The 14,682-nt window shown below is 46.6% G+C and overlaps 1 protein-coding gene across 4 annotated transcripts; it reads right to left on the bottom strand.

Moving 5' to 3' along the window:
- Positions 1–471: 471 nt before the first annotated feature.
- LOC111855253 (troponin I, slow skeletal muscle-like) lies at positions 472–11,464 on the bottom strand. 4 transcript variants are annotated; one of them, XM_072701856.1, is made up of 9 exons: positions 9,877–11,464; positions 8,891–8,917; positions 8,418–8,469; positions 8,244–8,285; positions 7,798–7,929; positions 5,437–5,526; positions 5,141–5,317; positions 2,104–2,203; positions 472–891 (listed from the first exon to the last, which is right to left on the bottom strand). In XM_072701856.1, exons 2-8 carry the CDS (start codon positions 8,902–8,904, stop codon positions 2,108–2,110), a joined length of 603 nt encoding a protein of 200 aa, XP_072557957.1. In that variant the 5' UTR covers positions 8,905–8,917; positions 9,877–11,464; the 3' UTR covers positions 472–891; positions 2,104–2,107. The 4 variants fall into 4 exon arrangements, with proteins under 4 accessions (XP_072557957.1, XP_072557959.1, XP_023689859.1 ...); XM_072701858.1 differs by having other exon boundaries at positions 8,437–8,469; positions 9,813–11,461; XM_023834091.2 differs by having other exon boundaries at positions 8,437–8,469; positions 9,877–11,461.
- Positions 11,465–14,682: the final 3,218 nt, after the last annotated feature.

The raw sequence follows: 14,682 nt of genomic DNA, 5'->3' as shown, positions 1-14,682 counted from the left end.
CCAAGACCTGCCCTGGCTAGGACGGACAACAGAATCATGAAACATAGGATGGGTGCTAGGAATGAGACTGGGGATGGGGGGGGCAAAAACAAAATACTGATATTTCAGTGTCAGTACAGTGAGAAAAAGGGGAGGACCCAGCCTGAAGGGAGTGAGGTCAGGGATTGAGGTCAGGGAGTGAGGTCAGGGAGTGAGGTCAGGGAGTGAGGTCAGGGAGTGAGGTCAGGGGGCAGGTTGTGTGTTTTGGGGGGTGGGCCGATGTGTGTCTTAAGAAACAGACCCTGCATGTATGATTATGAATCTCCAACAAGGGAACACACAAAAAAAACCCTGTCACATGACATGTCACATGACAAGGCAGCAGTGTGCTTTCAGGAGAAGAGCATTCAGCAAAGAACCTGACCTGTTTGTCAGAATGACCAGACTGTGAATAAATAAATGCCAGGAAGACCCATCGGATACTACCCAGTATGTCGTTAACCATAGAAAACATTTATGACTTATTACACAAGCATCAAAGAGACACAGAAAAGCAGAGATGGGAGAAGGGGAATCCCACCCTTTGCAAAATAAAAGCACATTCTTTTTACAACATGCAGAATGAAACAAATGCCCTCTCCTTCTTCCATAAAGTCTTAATGGGAATCTGCATGCTATACAGTAAAAATCCACTGGGCTCTTTATAAATGGCTGATTATAGCAAAATGAAACTTTTTCTCTTCTGGTTTCAGCCACTGATTAAATCAAGCTGCTGCTGTTGTGGTGACCAGCTACACAGAGGCAGGATCTTACACATCTGAGATGTTTTTCTCCTGTGTGTCTCCAGGAAGGAGGGAGAACGTTTCACAGGTACAGTGAGTGGGTGGGGGACGACGACTCTGACATCATTTCCTGTAGGGGACAAAAGATGGCATTGGGACAGAAAACTACACAATGGGAGCATGACCTGAGTAAAGTGTATATTATATAATCAGGGCTGATGAGTCATTTAAGTGACTAAGCGAGGAATCTAAGATGGACAAAGGATCCCTGAGAATGACCAGAGCACCCAGACAAGCATTTGCTACAAAACAAAGACGTTTTCTTTTAAAACTATAATAATGGATGTTGTTGGGCACAGTCATGGCTTACAAATATGTGCAGTACGAACTCAGGGCATCACCCTAACCAGCAAGGTTAACACTAACTCAGTGTTAACCCCTTGCTCTAACTTAACCTAAAGCAATTGAGTAAAATACAAATAATCTTTATTATTGAGTTAAATGTGAAAAATTTTAATCTTTGCCATTTAATTTTATATACTTTCAGTTAAACTTATATCTTAGTTTCTGCTACACACTGAAAATGACTGACAGCTGGTGACGTCGCTGCTGAGGGCAGCAGGTGGTCCCGCCCCCTCCTGTGATGTCACTGCTGAGGGCAGCAGATGGTCCCGCCCCCTCCTGTGATGTCGCTGCTGAGGGCAGCAGATGGTCCCACCCCCTCCCGTGATGTCGCTGCTGAAGGCAGCAGGTGGTCCCGCCCCCTCCTGTGATGTCACTGCTGAGGGCAGCAGATGGTCCCGCCCCCTCCTGTGATGTCGCTGCTGAGGGCAGCAGGTGGTCCCGCCCCCTCCTGTGATGTCGCTGCTGAGGGCAGCAGGTGGTCCCGCCCCCTCCTGTGATGTCGCTGCTGAGGGCAGCAGGTGGTCCCGCCCCCTCCTGTGATGTCGCTGCTGAGGGCAGCAGGTGGTCCCGCCCCCTCCTGTGATGTCGCTGCTGAGGGCAGCAGATGGTCCCGCCCCCTCCTGTGATGTCGCTGCTGAGGGCAGCAGGTGGTCCCGCCCCCTCCTGTGATGTCGCTGCTGAGGGCAGCAGATGGTCCCGCCCCCTCCTGTGATGTCGCTGCTGAGGGCAGCAGATGGTCCCGCCCCCTCCTGTGATGTCGCTGCTGAGGGCAGCAGGTGGTCCCGCCCCCTCCTGTGATGTCGCTGCTGAGGGCAGCAGGTGGTCCCGCCCCCTCCTGTGATGTCGCTGCTGAGGGCAGCAGGTGGTCCCGCCCCCTCCTGTGATGTCGCTGCTGAGGGCAGCAGGTGGTCCCGCCCCCTCCTGTGATGTCACTCACCTCCTCATTGTGCGGCAGCGTCAAACATCTTCTTCCTGCCTTCCATGCCGGACATGGCCTCCACATTCTTCCTCCAGTCGCTGTCCTCCACCGGTCGCTTCTGTGGGCCCGAACGTGGAAGAGCTGATAGATTAGCTAGTGGTATGTTGTACAGACACCATAAGCTACCCAGAAATCCATTATCTATCATCTGAGCGGAGAGCCTGGACAGGACTGCAGGAGCTTGGAGCTTCTCTCATGCTGGGGTACACCCAGGACGGGACGCCCATCCACCACACGGTGCTTACATGTGTGGTATGGACAATTTAGGGATACCAATTAGCTGAACTGCATGTCTTTAGTTTGGAGGAGGAAAAGCAAGTACCACAGAGCAATCATGCATTCCCAGAGGGAGCCGGGATTCAAACCCATAACCTGGTGGTGTGAGGCAACAGCACCTCCCACGGAGCTCCATCATTAGAGCCTGCATTAGGTAATGAGCCGTATGATGAAATAGGAACGTTGGTAATTACATGAATTATAATGCAATTATTCACATCAGTCTACATCTGTTGACCTTCTTTTGTTCACTTCTGCTTTGACAACACAGTCTCATTTCATGTCAATGGAAAAAAAAATCTTGATAGTAAAATGGAATGTTAGACTCAATAAGGGAAAGGGAATGATAGGATAGAGTGATACAGAGCGACAGAATAAGGGAGAGAGTGAGAGAGCGAGGGAGCGTGCCGACTGCAGCTGCCCGATCCGGGACTGCCGGAATGGGTCGCTCCTCGGAACTGGAAATGCTCAGCTTCAGGCGAACCAGGTCACCAACAGGAACATCCGGTCCAGGCCGAGTCCAGACAGGTGGCATTTATAAGGACTGCCCCCCCCTCCCCGAAAAAAAACACAAACATACACCCTGTTATGCATACACACCTGTGGCGTCCCATCACGTTCCTGGACACTTGGCATACAGCCAAGCCCCGCCCCCCATTATAAATACACAGCACACGCTCTGTTTGCGGAGATCCATGCCGTCTGTTTGTTCTGTTCACACAGGCATGGAAAGGAGTTTGTCTCAGGCTCGTATTACTGCCTCCTTGGCTGGATCGTGCGACGGTGACAATGGGGGGCCACACTCCCCCAGGAAGTGACATTTCTTCATGCCCCCCCCCCCCACTTAAGGGACCCAAGGTGGCAGCTGAGATAATCCCCATGACATCTTTCACCTCCTGTTTCTGCCGAGCGCCCGCTGAGTCAAACGGCTCGTCACGCCGGTCAGACAGGTTCTCGCTGGGGGGGGGGGGGGGGGGGTCGCTAAGAAAACCAGAGCGTGACCTCTCTGGCCGGGCTCAGCGCTAGTGGGTACAGAACTGACACACACACACCGCATTTGCTCAGGCCATCTGCAGAGAGGCCCCGCCTTCTTCCTGCTGCCTTTCCCTTTGCCCAGGGGCCAGTTTGCCATTTCTGGGGCCCCATTCAAAAACTCACTCCCCCACCCCACATCAAATGTTTCACAGACTAAAAAAATAATGAGTAGAGCCAGAAGATGGTAGCTAGCTAGCTGGTTAGCAGAACATGCCGCTTCAGCATCTCCTACATAAGAAATACGTTTATTTAATATTCAATGTAGTGACTGTTCATGGCCAACAGGGGGCCCCTTACAGATGCTTGGTCTGTGTTGTGTCAGCTACCAGCTGCCCGCATCTATCCTGAGTTCCCAGTGATCAGTGATCCTCAGTGATGTTATCAGAAGGGCTCAGGGCCAATGGGCATGTTCAGACTTCAATATTTTTCTGGAGTGTTTCATGAGAAGTTCTCCACCCTCTCTGTAAGTACGTTGATCCATCTCCATCTCTTATGGAAGCTCACAGACTCTGTCTTTTCACGAAGAGGGCAATGTCATAAATGAGCTCAGCCACTATTTTCCCTGTTAACCACCGTAACTAATAACCACATACATAATATCACTGTAATATTACATCAATAGATGAAGTAACATTTATGGGTAATGGGGTCTGATGTTGTCAATACAGTTTCATTATGGTGGCTGTGTTTAAGGTTACCTCAACTTTGTTTCTGTCCCACATAGGACACACATGTCTGGCCAGCATCTGAACCAAATACACGAGCTACGTCTGAACTATGTAATTGAACTATGTAATTGAACTATGTAATTGAACTATGTAATTGAACTATGTAATTGCTGACTGACAAGACGTCTTTGCAAGGTCAGTTTTGGATCTGCAGCAATTACCGTTTGTGATCTTCCTGCAATGGTCTTTAAGTTACCTGACATGTGACCTCGCACAGACAACTTACTTTTTCAAGCAACGACTTGAGTGTTACATCATTTTGACATAACTTGTGCAGTCCTATGTCAGAGTTTAGATACATATATGTATTTACTGGGCGGCATGGTGGTGCAGTGGTTAGCACTCTGACACCTCTGGCATTGGGGTTTGAGTCTCCGCCAGAGCTCTGTATGTGTGCATGTTCTCCCCATATCATCGTGGGGTTTCCTTCAGGAATTGGACATACCAAACTGTCCGTAGGTATACATGTGTGAGTGACTGTGCCCTGCAGTGGGTTAGTGCCCCATCCTGGGTTATTCCCTGCCTTGCATTCATAGGCTTCAGACCCCTTGCAACCCAGAATAGGATAAGTGGTTACAGAAAATAAGTGGATGAAAATGTATTTCTAATATTTCTGGAAGTATTGTCAGCAATATTCAGTTTAAACATTCAAATATTTCCCGCCCTGAAGGTAAACATTTTGACCAGTGTTGACGTTCCCCCTCAATATTTCATTTTGTTTTGTTTCAGTCGGTGTGATGTCTGGGTGGGGGGTCGCCGCACGGTGGCAGACAGATGGCCAGAGGTGGACATTGCAGGTCCAGAAAGTAAAAATCCAAACCAGGATTTTGTTTCAACCAACCAGTTGAGTACTCTGTGACTGTGGCTCTTTATGCTCAACTGGTTGGTTGAAACAAAATCCTGGTTTGGATTTTTACTTTCTGGACCTGAAATGTCCGCCTCTGCAGACGGCCCACCTTCTCGCTGTCCTCCTTCCTGACGGACTTCAGGTTGGCCCTCAGGTCCATGGAGACCTTGTGCTTGGAGCCCAGCAGGGAGCGGAGGATGGCGTCGGCTGACACGCGCACCCGCCTCAGCGTGGGTCGCTTAAACTTCCCCCTGAGGTCCAGCACCTTGATGCTTAGGTCCTTGATCTGGGGGTAGAGAAAAGATGGAGGGATGGAAGAAGTGAGGCTAAGGGCCTGATTTGGAAAGGGGAACCATGATCGGGGAACCATGATCGGGGAACATGGCCAGACAGGATGACACTGACCTCTCGAGTGTTGAGCATGACTTTGGCTTCTATGTCATACCGCTCCTCATCCGCAATGTCGATCTTAGCGTGCAGCTCACGGCACAGCTCCTGGAGACGGAGGAGGCGTGGGTTTGCCGTTTAAACATCTGGGCCTGCATAGTGCACCTCTAGAGGGTTTGTTAATGACAATGACGAGGACACTAATAACATTGTACAAACCCTCCAAGGAATAACTGCGAACCCTGTTGTTTGGAAGTTGTAAATCCATTATGACATCATCTGCGTAAAATGGTGCATGAAACAGGGAAAGAAAGAATGCCAGAGGACAACAGAGGAGAGGAACCAAAAACTCCCAAGTAAGGAGGGAAAGAAACACTTCTGGGGGGCCCAAGGTAGACTGGCTAACCCCCCCCAGGCATATTAACTTCCAATACAAGGAGAATGAGTCTGTTTTAATAAAAGCCAGGTGTAAACTATGGTCGTAGCCAGTCCAGCAGTGAGCCGGTTCTGCATGCAAGTCTGTGTAAGCTAGATGACTGTATGCCACACCCACACCGTCACAGTTCACAAACTAGCAATGACAGAAGATCAAACAGCATCTACAAAACCAGACTGAGCGAGAAATACATTGATTCCTGGCACAAAGAGGAGCAGCTGTGAGATGTGGGCATGTGCGTGAGATATGACTGGGTCTCATAGGGAGGCAGGGAAAGGGGACTCTGCCTAACTGTCACTAGCTGTCACTAACGGTGTCAGAGTATCGACCCGCGGACGATCGTGCTCCAGAAGAGCTTCTACCCTGAAGCTGCTCAAAGGCCGATCAGGCTGTGAGTGCGAACACTGCAGATTCCCATTTCTTCTTAACTTTCTCACAACCTGTCCAGTCCATCCCATGCTATGACCAGCAGGGGGGGTCGCTGCTGGTCCTCCAAATCCCTTCTTATTCTCCCCAGGTGTGTCTTTCTCGTTGTCCCCAACCCTATTAGCTAACTACCCACACCTGCACTGTGTGAGCCCCTCGTTAGACCTCTATTTAAGTGCTTCCCAGTCCTGCGTCCCCCAGTCCGGTCATTAATGTCTCTCCTGCTGTTTACTTGTCCTTCCCTGTACTAGCCTTCACATTTGACCCCTTGTGATCCTGTTTATTTCCCTGCTCCTGTTTTGACCCCAATAAAACCCCCCTTTGTTCCCCTAACGGCTGCCCTCGTGCCCTTCATTTCGCAAGTCAAAACAAATTTAATCCATTTCATTATCTTATTTTTTAATTGATCTTTTATTTATCATTAACCATAATTACAGGGAGCTCTCAGGGAAACTATTTCATTGCCTGCATCTATGTAGAGCGACACAGTACACCTTAAAATGCAGTCCTTCGTCAAGACCTATCTGATAACGAGCTGATCGTGCATTAATGATGTGTTTATGCTTTCATGTGTAGGATTACGATAAAGGTTACGCTTCACAGCTGACTGCAAAATGAAAACCACTATGAAATGTGGGCAGATCTTAAAGCTGGAAAATTGAATTTACAGGCGTGTTACCCTGGAGATTGTAATATTCAGTGTCTGGGCTTGTTTCGTCAACAGATGAAGGGCCCAGATTTAATATCAGATGTCACCGCAATTCTTTACTAAAAAAAAAAAACCAAACAGTTTCTCTGATTATATCAACAAAAGCAGAGGTATGGCCATTTTTCCGTTACCTGCCAGTCATCGCTTTTGCATCTTTAGGTCAGTCTCAGTCAATGTTGGTGATAGACAGAAACTCCCCAACTTTTGATGCTTTGTGCTGGTAAAGTGGGTGGGGTGGCTTTGCCCCATGATAACATTCGCTGAACGAAGGGGGTAAGAAATACATATAGAAATATGGAACAGAATTGCTTATATTCATAGGTCACCCCTTTTTGTTTTTCAGCATGGGACAATCCCATAATATACAGGACGGTGGAACCTCCATCCCCAGCATTCTGTGGCCCAGTGGAATACTGGTACAGACTGGTACCAGTCTGTGGGCAGCAGGGTTGGGAACCTCTTGATCAGGGGCTGTCAAGGAGTTCAATCAGGCGTGTTAAATGAGGGGAAACCCAAAAATATGCAGGACTCAGGCCCCCCAGGGCTGGAGTTTGACACCTATGCTCTAGATTAATATGACTGACCTGCCTCTGTGTGACAGGAGAAGAGACAGTAACTAAGGACAGCTCTTGTATGGATTTTTACTGCCTTTATATTGGTCTGTGCTGCAGTCTGATGCTCCTTAGCTGCACCCCCCCCCCAGCCCCACCCCCCGAGTCACTTTGTCGAGGACCCCTCCCCCCCTCCCCCAGCCTGACTCTGTGACACCCTGTGAGCCGAGCAGCCACTGCCCCGCTGCTCGGTTTACCTGCAGCTCAGTGAAGGACATGCTGCTGGTGACCAGAGGGGGCGCCTTCTCCTCCAGGTACCGCTGCTTCTCCTCCTCCTTGTCCAGGATCTCCTGTTCAAGCTCCTCCTTCGCCTTGGCCACCAGTAAGCTCTGAGGGCCCACACACACACACACACACACACACACACACACACACACACACAGGTGAACATGAGGCAAACACTTGGACTGTACTCATTTATTCTCTTACTGCAAGCACCTTAATTAGTATTTGTGTTTATTTTGTATTTACACCACACAGTGTAACTGATTGTTTACTGTGCACATGACCACAAACTCTTGAATCTTTATTATGGCTTTGAGAAATTGTAAGTGTTTAAAATTACTCAATCACACCCCCTTGTGGTGAGTAGATGCACTCCCGTTCTGTTATTTTGTACATGTAACGTTTGGCCAATGATTACCTTCAACATGAGCTTGCGGGAAGCGGAAATCTTGGACTTTCTCTAGAAACACAACAGCCAGTAGGTGATTTGTTCGGTGTTTTAACTGAGTACTTTATTGCGCGTACACAAGTAACAGACGCATTGTAATCAGAAGCAAAGTTAATATACGTTACAGAATGTTCGTAATGTTACCTTATTTAAACATAAATACCTTTCGAAAAGACATTTACATCTTACCTCTTGCCTGCAAAAGAACATGAAAAACATTTTTTATGAATGAGAAAATATGAAAATTGGCAATTCAACCCCCCCCCCCCCCCCCCCCAACACACACACACACACACACACATAATATTTCATTATTATACAGGAGCCCCAAGGGACTTAGCAGAAGAAGAGCAACAGAGAGTAGCCTAATAGTTAGACTAATGGTCATTTGCTTTCAATTACTTGGGGAAAATTGGCCTATTTGAATTGTAATGACAATCATGAATAAAAAAATATTAACAGTTCTTAAAGATGAGTTTCAGTGTGTTCCTGTCCCGCTTTTATTTCCAGGGTGCGTTTTAAGTAGGCCTACTCTAAGTTATTCTGCAGGAGTACAAGGAAGTGACTGAGTCGGCTTGCGGGTTAACGAGTCAGAAATAGACACACAAAGCACTCACCCATGTTCTGGCATCTTGGTTTTTCACCTACAAGACAAAAATAAGTCCTTATGATTCTGCCTCCTTATCGGTTAAACGCGCCTCAGACGGCTCGTATTCCACCGGTCGTGGGGTGCAGGTCGCATTGTTTGCGACAAAAGTGTATCTGAAACTCAACCTTAAATCAGGACGGATGGTTTGTGGTTTGCCAGAGAAGTGACAGAACCCAGAAACGGCCCCAACAGACTTAATCTGACTAGGGGTGAGGATAGCGGCAATTACACAGACTGCCCCGGGAATTTGGGACAGATATTGCGGCGAACCTCTTTGGCCTCTTACAGCGGATGGACCGCGTAAATAAAGCATCAGGTCACCGTAAAAGACCACAGCTGTCCTGCACCATCTGAAAGGCTTGAGGATTCAATGTACGAGCGGCGTTTAGGAAAGAATGCGACTCCGAAATGCCAGGACATGCATAGCCCATATGTGACTGGGTGGGTATCACCCAGAGATGCAGGACCAGAAACGGAAGCAGACAGCAACAGATGCCACTGTCTGACAGCTCCAATGACAAACTTCATGTTTATTGTGTTTGCCTTCTCTGAAATGCGAACAATCCACAGCAGTAATGTGCCCAATTCCTTCGTTATTGCCGATAATTAAAGAATTACAAGTCCCAATTAAACTGCAAATGTATAATTCCCAAATAAATAAAATGTATTATTATTATAAATAGCATCGATAAACACCGACAGAGAAAACGCATAAAATAATGTCCGACATTGTTTTTTTTGCTGAATAGGCTAACTGTAAAAACGATTGACTTAATAAGTGTTAATTAATTGAAGCAGTCCGGCTCAGTTACCGCGCCAGTGGCGGATAACAACAGGGCATCCCTGCCTATTCTACACAAAGGTCCCTTCCTTAATTAAACATCACCCACCGCACTGGTCAGTAAGGTAACCCGGAGCTGCCTGCTGTCGGGGCGGTGAACCGGAGCATCCTACCTTTCCGCTTACTGTGCTGCGGACGCCGGACGCCGGTCGGACATGCGGACCCGCGATCGACGGCTCTATTTAACCCCGCCGCCCATTGTCATTTCACGCTTGCAGCTGGGATCTATTTTTAGACCACCTCCCTCTGTTTATCGCCCCCTCTTTCTCTCTCTCCCGGAAAACAAGTAAAATGCCAGCTTTCCGGTTTTCTGTGTTAGGCAAGAGCGCTTTCTCCTCACGCCTTGAGAGTATTTAGGGGGACCGTGTCTGTCACACGACTGACTCACCTGATGCTGGGAACCAAGGGCGGACTGGCACTCTGGCCCAATTAACACACTTTCACACTTCCAGCTTCTTCCAGTTTGTGCACAATATGGTTCTTGAAAGTCTGGCCTGGCCACAGTCTGCAGAATTAAAGCTGTACTCTGCCAATATGGTATTTAATGATTGCTAACCAAAAAATCCACAGTTTTGGATTAGTTATCTAGCAGTTAAATTTGTCCTCGTCAGGTCAGCTAGTGAATCTTGGCAGCCCCCAGGCATGCATGATTCTGAATAGCTGCTTGTTTGTGCTGGTAAACAGGATTTGTACCAAATAGTAAATTATGCCGAGACTGTGGGTTTGAGCCTAAACTCCTACAGCCCATAAGATCAATCATTTACTTTCATCAGGCGAGGAGATGCTCAAACACCACATCTTCTACTGGGATTCCTGGCCTTCAGACCAGACCAAAACACATTTACACTTTACTGCAGGTGAGTGTCATAGCAGGGCATGACAATCTACTGAGCAGCTCCGAGACAGCAAGAGTTTATTGATTAAACTGAACTGAACACATTGGGGAAGACCATAAGCTAAAGGACAAAACTAGGAAAAACAGGCAGAGTAACACCCTGCAGCAACATATGCAATGAGAGACTCAAGAACCAAGCAGGAGAAGGCAACTAAGAGGCAGCCGGGCTAATGAGGGGGCAGGTGTGGAACATAAAACAATTAACCAAACAGAAAAGGCACTGGCAACAAGCAACAGGTGACGTAACTAACAATAACAAGCACAGAACTAGGGAATGTAATAGACACCCAAACTTAGAAACATTAGCCATACGCTAGGAATTACAAGGCTAACATAATGGAACAAAAGTACAAAAGATAATCCAAACAGAACAGAAGCAGGGCGAATCTTCAACAGGGAAACGAAGATAGAAAATATCAAATAATGGGGAACAGAAAACCAATAAATACAAAGTGGCGAGACTAGCCTCTGACCAACCTCAAACCCGTGACCAGAGGGTTACAGCCTCTGGGCCGCACACCTAACCGTTTGAGTGGCCTGGGGAGCAGGTACAACACACTAAGGCTGTAGGGCTATATGACAGGGATGACCAGTAACACCTGCTAGCCAAATGGGGAAGAGACACAAAGGGCAATATCAGACGGCACCGACCCTGACAGTGAGTGAACTTAGTGTCCTTTGAGTCTAGTTTACCGTTGATCACGATTGAGTGCCTTCGCCACTGGTACGGCATGAACGCCCATTTAGCTATTAATGCGAAGCATGCTAGGATGGAAAGGGCTTGAGGGAAGAAATTTTTAATTTATCCTCAGCAATGTTCAAATGGCTGTAATACTAGTAATCCCATACGCTCTCACCTGTATGTGTGTGTGTGTGTGTGTGTGTGTGTGCCTCAAAGAAGAGCAAGTTAGCATATATAAAACAGAGCATCTAATGTATTTATACTTGTTCTTGATCAAAGAGTAAATAACGGACCATTTAATTTCATTCCCCTTGTATGATTATCCTACCAGTTGGGAGGTCCGCCTTTTGTCAATTGCAGTTATTCTATTTTTACTGCTAATACATCTGGGGCCCTATTAGCATATATGCTATAATTAGCCGCTCCAAGCACATACCAATTAACATTTTCGAGAAGGAGCTGGAAGAAAACAGAAGGCCAGTATGTGCGTCAATCCAGTGTGATCCCTTCCTGAAATAACCCCCATCAAGGGACCACAGGCCCTCCACCCAGGGAGGATAGGTTTACGCTTCTGAGCGAGGATGTGTGGTCCTTGGTGGGGGTCTGGGCGGGGAACACCTGTCCCATGTGTGAGATCCAGTTGCCACTCGCTCTCTGTTCCCCAAAGCATTCCATTCTCCTTTCCGACCTCGGCCAGATTTCAAGAGACCCCACCCCCCCTGCAAGCATAGCGCTGTGACACAGAAACCTGAAAATGCTTCAAAACAAGCAGATGGGCAGCTCTGACCAACATGCAGTAATCTCGTGTAACACCACAACGAACATGCAACTTACCGGCCGTTGGCTCTTTGGGTTAGGACTCTATAGGTATATGTGACCGGAAGGTTTTTGTTTCAAATCCAGGCATGATTTGACTGTTGGACCCCTCAGCTTCCTCAGGCACTAGCCGACGCTGCTTTCAAAAGAAATTAATCTAAATTTTTTGGATTAAAGTACCTGCCTCATAAAATGAATGTATGAGCATCATCCTGCTCAAAAAACCAGAAACATTGCAGCTCATCCTCTTCTTTAACCCTGAAATGATTCCCTCAGGTGTCCACAGACAATCATACTTCAGACCAAGGTCTTGCTGTTTTTATATCTAACTAGTCTGTCCAGTGGAATAAAATCATGTCTAGAAAGAATAACCGGTGGAATGGTGGAAACCGTGCTTCTGAGAAATCATTATCTAATAAACAATGTCTTTGAAAAGAAATCCCAGATTAACTCAAGGTGGATAATTCTACATGCTTTGAGGCAGCTTTGGCCCGAATCTTATGTCCAAACATGTTAGATGAAGCATGCTCTTCTACCCTTTATAATGGTGCCAGATAGTCTTTAGCAAAACAAATAAAAATCGTTTTGCTTTTCTATACAAAAAGCAAGAGAAGGGAATGAAGAAAAAGTGTTTTTAATTCTGAGAGCTCAATGGCAGACACTCTTTTCGCCGTGTCATAATCTCTGTGCCATAACCAAACACTGTGAGGGTGCAGGGCCAGCTTTCTCCATAAATCACAGATTAGGGGGGGGTCCAATTGTCTGCAGACTTTTAAAGGTCAGGGTGTTGCTGTGTGCGGGTTATAAATCTAAGGTGATGGCAGCCAGGCAGCGGGAGGTGGTCTCTGCTCTCAGCACTGTTGGCCAGGTCTTTATTTAACGCTCTTTTGATGCCTACGGGGTTTGGCGGGAAGGAGGGAGTCCCCCACGCTGCTTCCCCGGCCACGGAAGCTTCTGGACCATGCCCGTCGAGGGCAGAGAGGCAGAGGGCCAGGCTGGATGTATTTACTGAAAAAGATGGTGCCACAATGTTAATGCGACATTGTAAAAATGTCGCCAAGTGGACGGGGTAATTGGAGAGCTTGGTGAAAACATAAAAACCTGTGACTGTTTATGAGCCCTTTGTCAGGGATTGTGGGAGTCAAGGCATTGTGCCGATTCACAGAATATTTTTAACACAATGTTCCAGGGGTGCAGAACCATGCGCTCAGACCCCGCAGCTTCACTCTCACCTCTATGTGTGTGTGTGTGTGTCTTAAAAAGCAAAGCATGATGGGATATGTGATAACTAACACATTCCAATGTACGTGTACTCACACTTGAGCAAATAGCAAACAAATAATAATTTAATGTAACTTAATGTTTAGACATTTCAGTTTTGACATTCTGAACATGGTGGGGAGGAGGCTTAGAAGGTGGGGTGCCCCTGTGTGTGTGTGTGTGGTCCAGATATACCTTACTTTGTGGGGACCAAATGTGATGAATACCCATTTATTTGACCTTATGGGGACCAGGAAAACTCAATTTTCTAAAAATATGTGACTGCGATCAAAAAACTGAAAATGTGCAAAATCTCGTGTTCTGTTTGGTTACTTACTGCTATGGATAGGGCTGGGTAGGGGTTAAGGTTGTCATAGTTAATATTAGCATTTTTCCCATAGAAATGAATGAGCATTAGGGTCTGTGTGTGTGTGTGTGTGTGTAGGGGGGGTTATGTATATATTTTGCTGTGGGGCCGAAATGTTCCTACAATGTAATAAAAACTTGTTATTTTGATGTGGTGGGACCATTTTTTCATTCCCTACAAGGGAAAACTCGGTTTTATAAAAATCTATGACTACAATCAAAAAACTAAAAATCATGTTCATATAATCAGAATGATCTGAATACTTTGTGTACACAAATGGTAACATTTATCGCTCTACTTTGGCCGATATGTGAGTCCCTGACTAATAAATTACATTTCATAGCAACGTTTATTAGTTGAACTGTGAAAACACATTTTTGGTTATATCATATCCATAGTGAATGACAGGAATTTATTGTAGCTAAATATAAGTACATTCTGGCAAAAGTATGTGTTGGGGTAAGAACACATATCAAATGTCCATCTCCACTGAGCTTAATTTCCCATGAGGGATTGAGACAACATTTATTGTAATTGGCATCCCAACCACGAACCCCCTCCCTCCCACACACACTCACACACACACACACACACACACACACACACACACAGAGAGATTTGTAATTATATCTTTGAGGGGAGTCCTCATTCATTTCTATGGGTAAATCTCAAATCCCTGTATAACGACCTTAATCCCTACTCAGCCCTAACCGAGTAACCAAACAAAATTTTGGCCATTAGTCTTTTGATTTGCATTCACAGATCTTTGTAGGGACCTGAAAAATCATCCCCACAATGTCAAAATAACAGGTTTTTATAACCTTGTGGGGGACATTTGACCACAATGAAATATAAACATAATCCACACCAAAATAACTCTGCCCTTGTACGTAATGACG

The sequence above is a fragment of the Paramormyrops kingsleyae genome, chromosome 18 (genome assembly GCF_048594095.1).
Source record: "Paramormyrops kingsleyae isolate MSU_618 chromosome 18, PKINGS_0.4, whole genome shotgun sequence".
NCBI classification, from domain to species: Eukaryota; Metazoa; Chordata; class Actinopteri; order Osteoglossiformes; family Mormyridae; genus Paramormyrops; species Paramormyrops kingsleyae.
Note: the sequence above shows the minus strand (reverse complement) of the source record. Positions and strands in the feature narration are given on the sequence as shown.

What these genes read in the sequence shown, in the direction of transcription:
- LOC111855253 (XM_072701856.1), bottom strand. An exon ending in GGTATTTATGTTTAAATAAG is followed by an intron (nt 8,286 to 8,417) that starts GTAACATTACGA and finishes TTGTGTTTCTAG; the next exon opens with AGAAAGTCCAAGATTTCCGC. An exon ending in GGAAGGAGGACAGCGAGAAG is followed by an intron (nt 2,204 to 5,140) that starts GTGGGCCGTCTG and finishes TCGGGCCCACAG; the next exon opens with AAGCGACCGGTGGAGGACAG.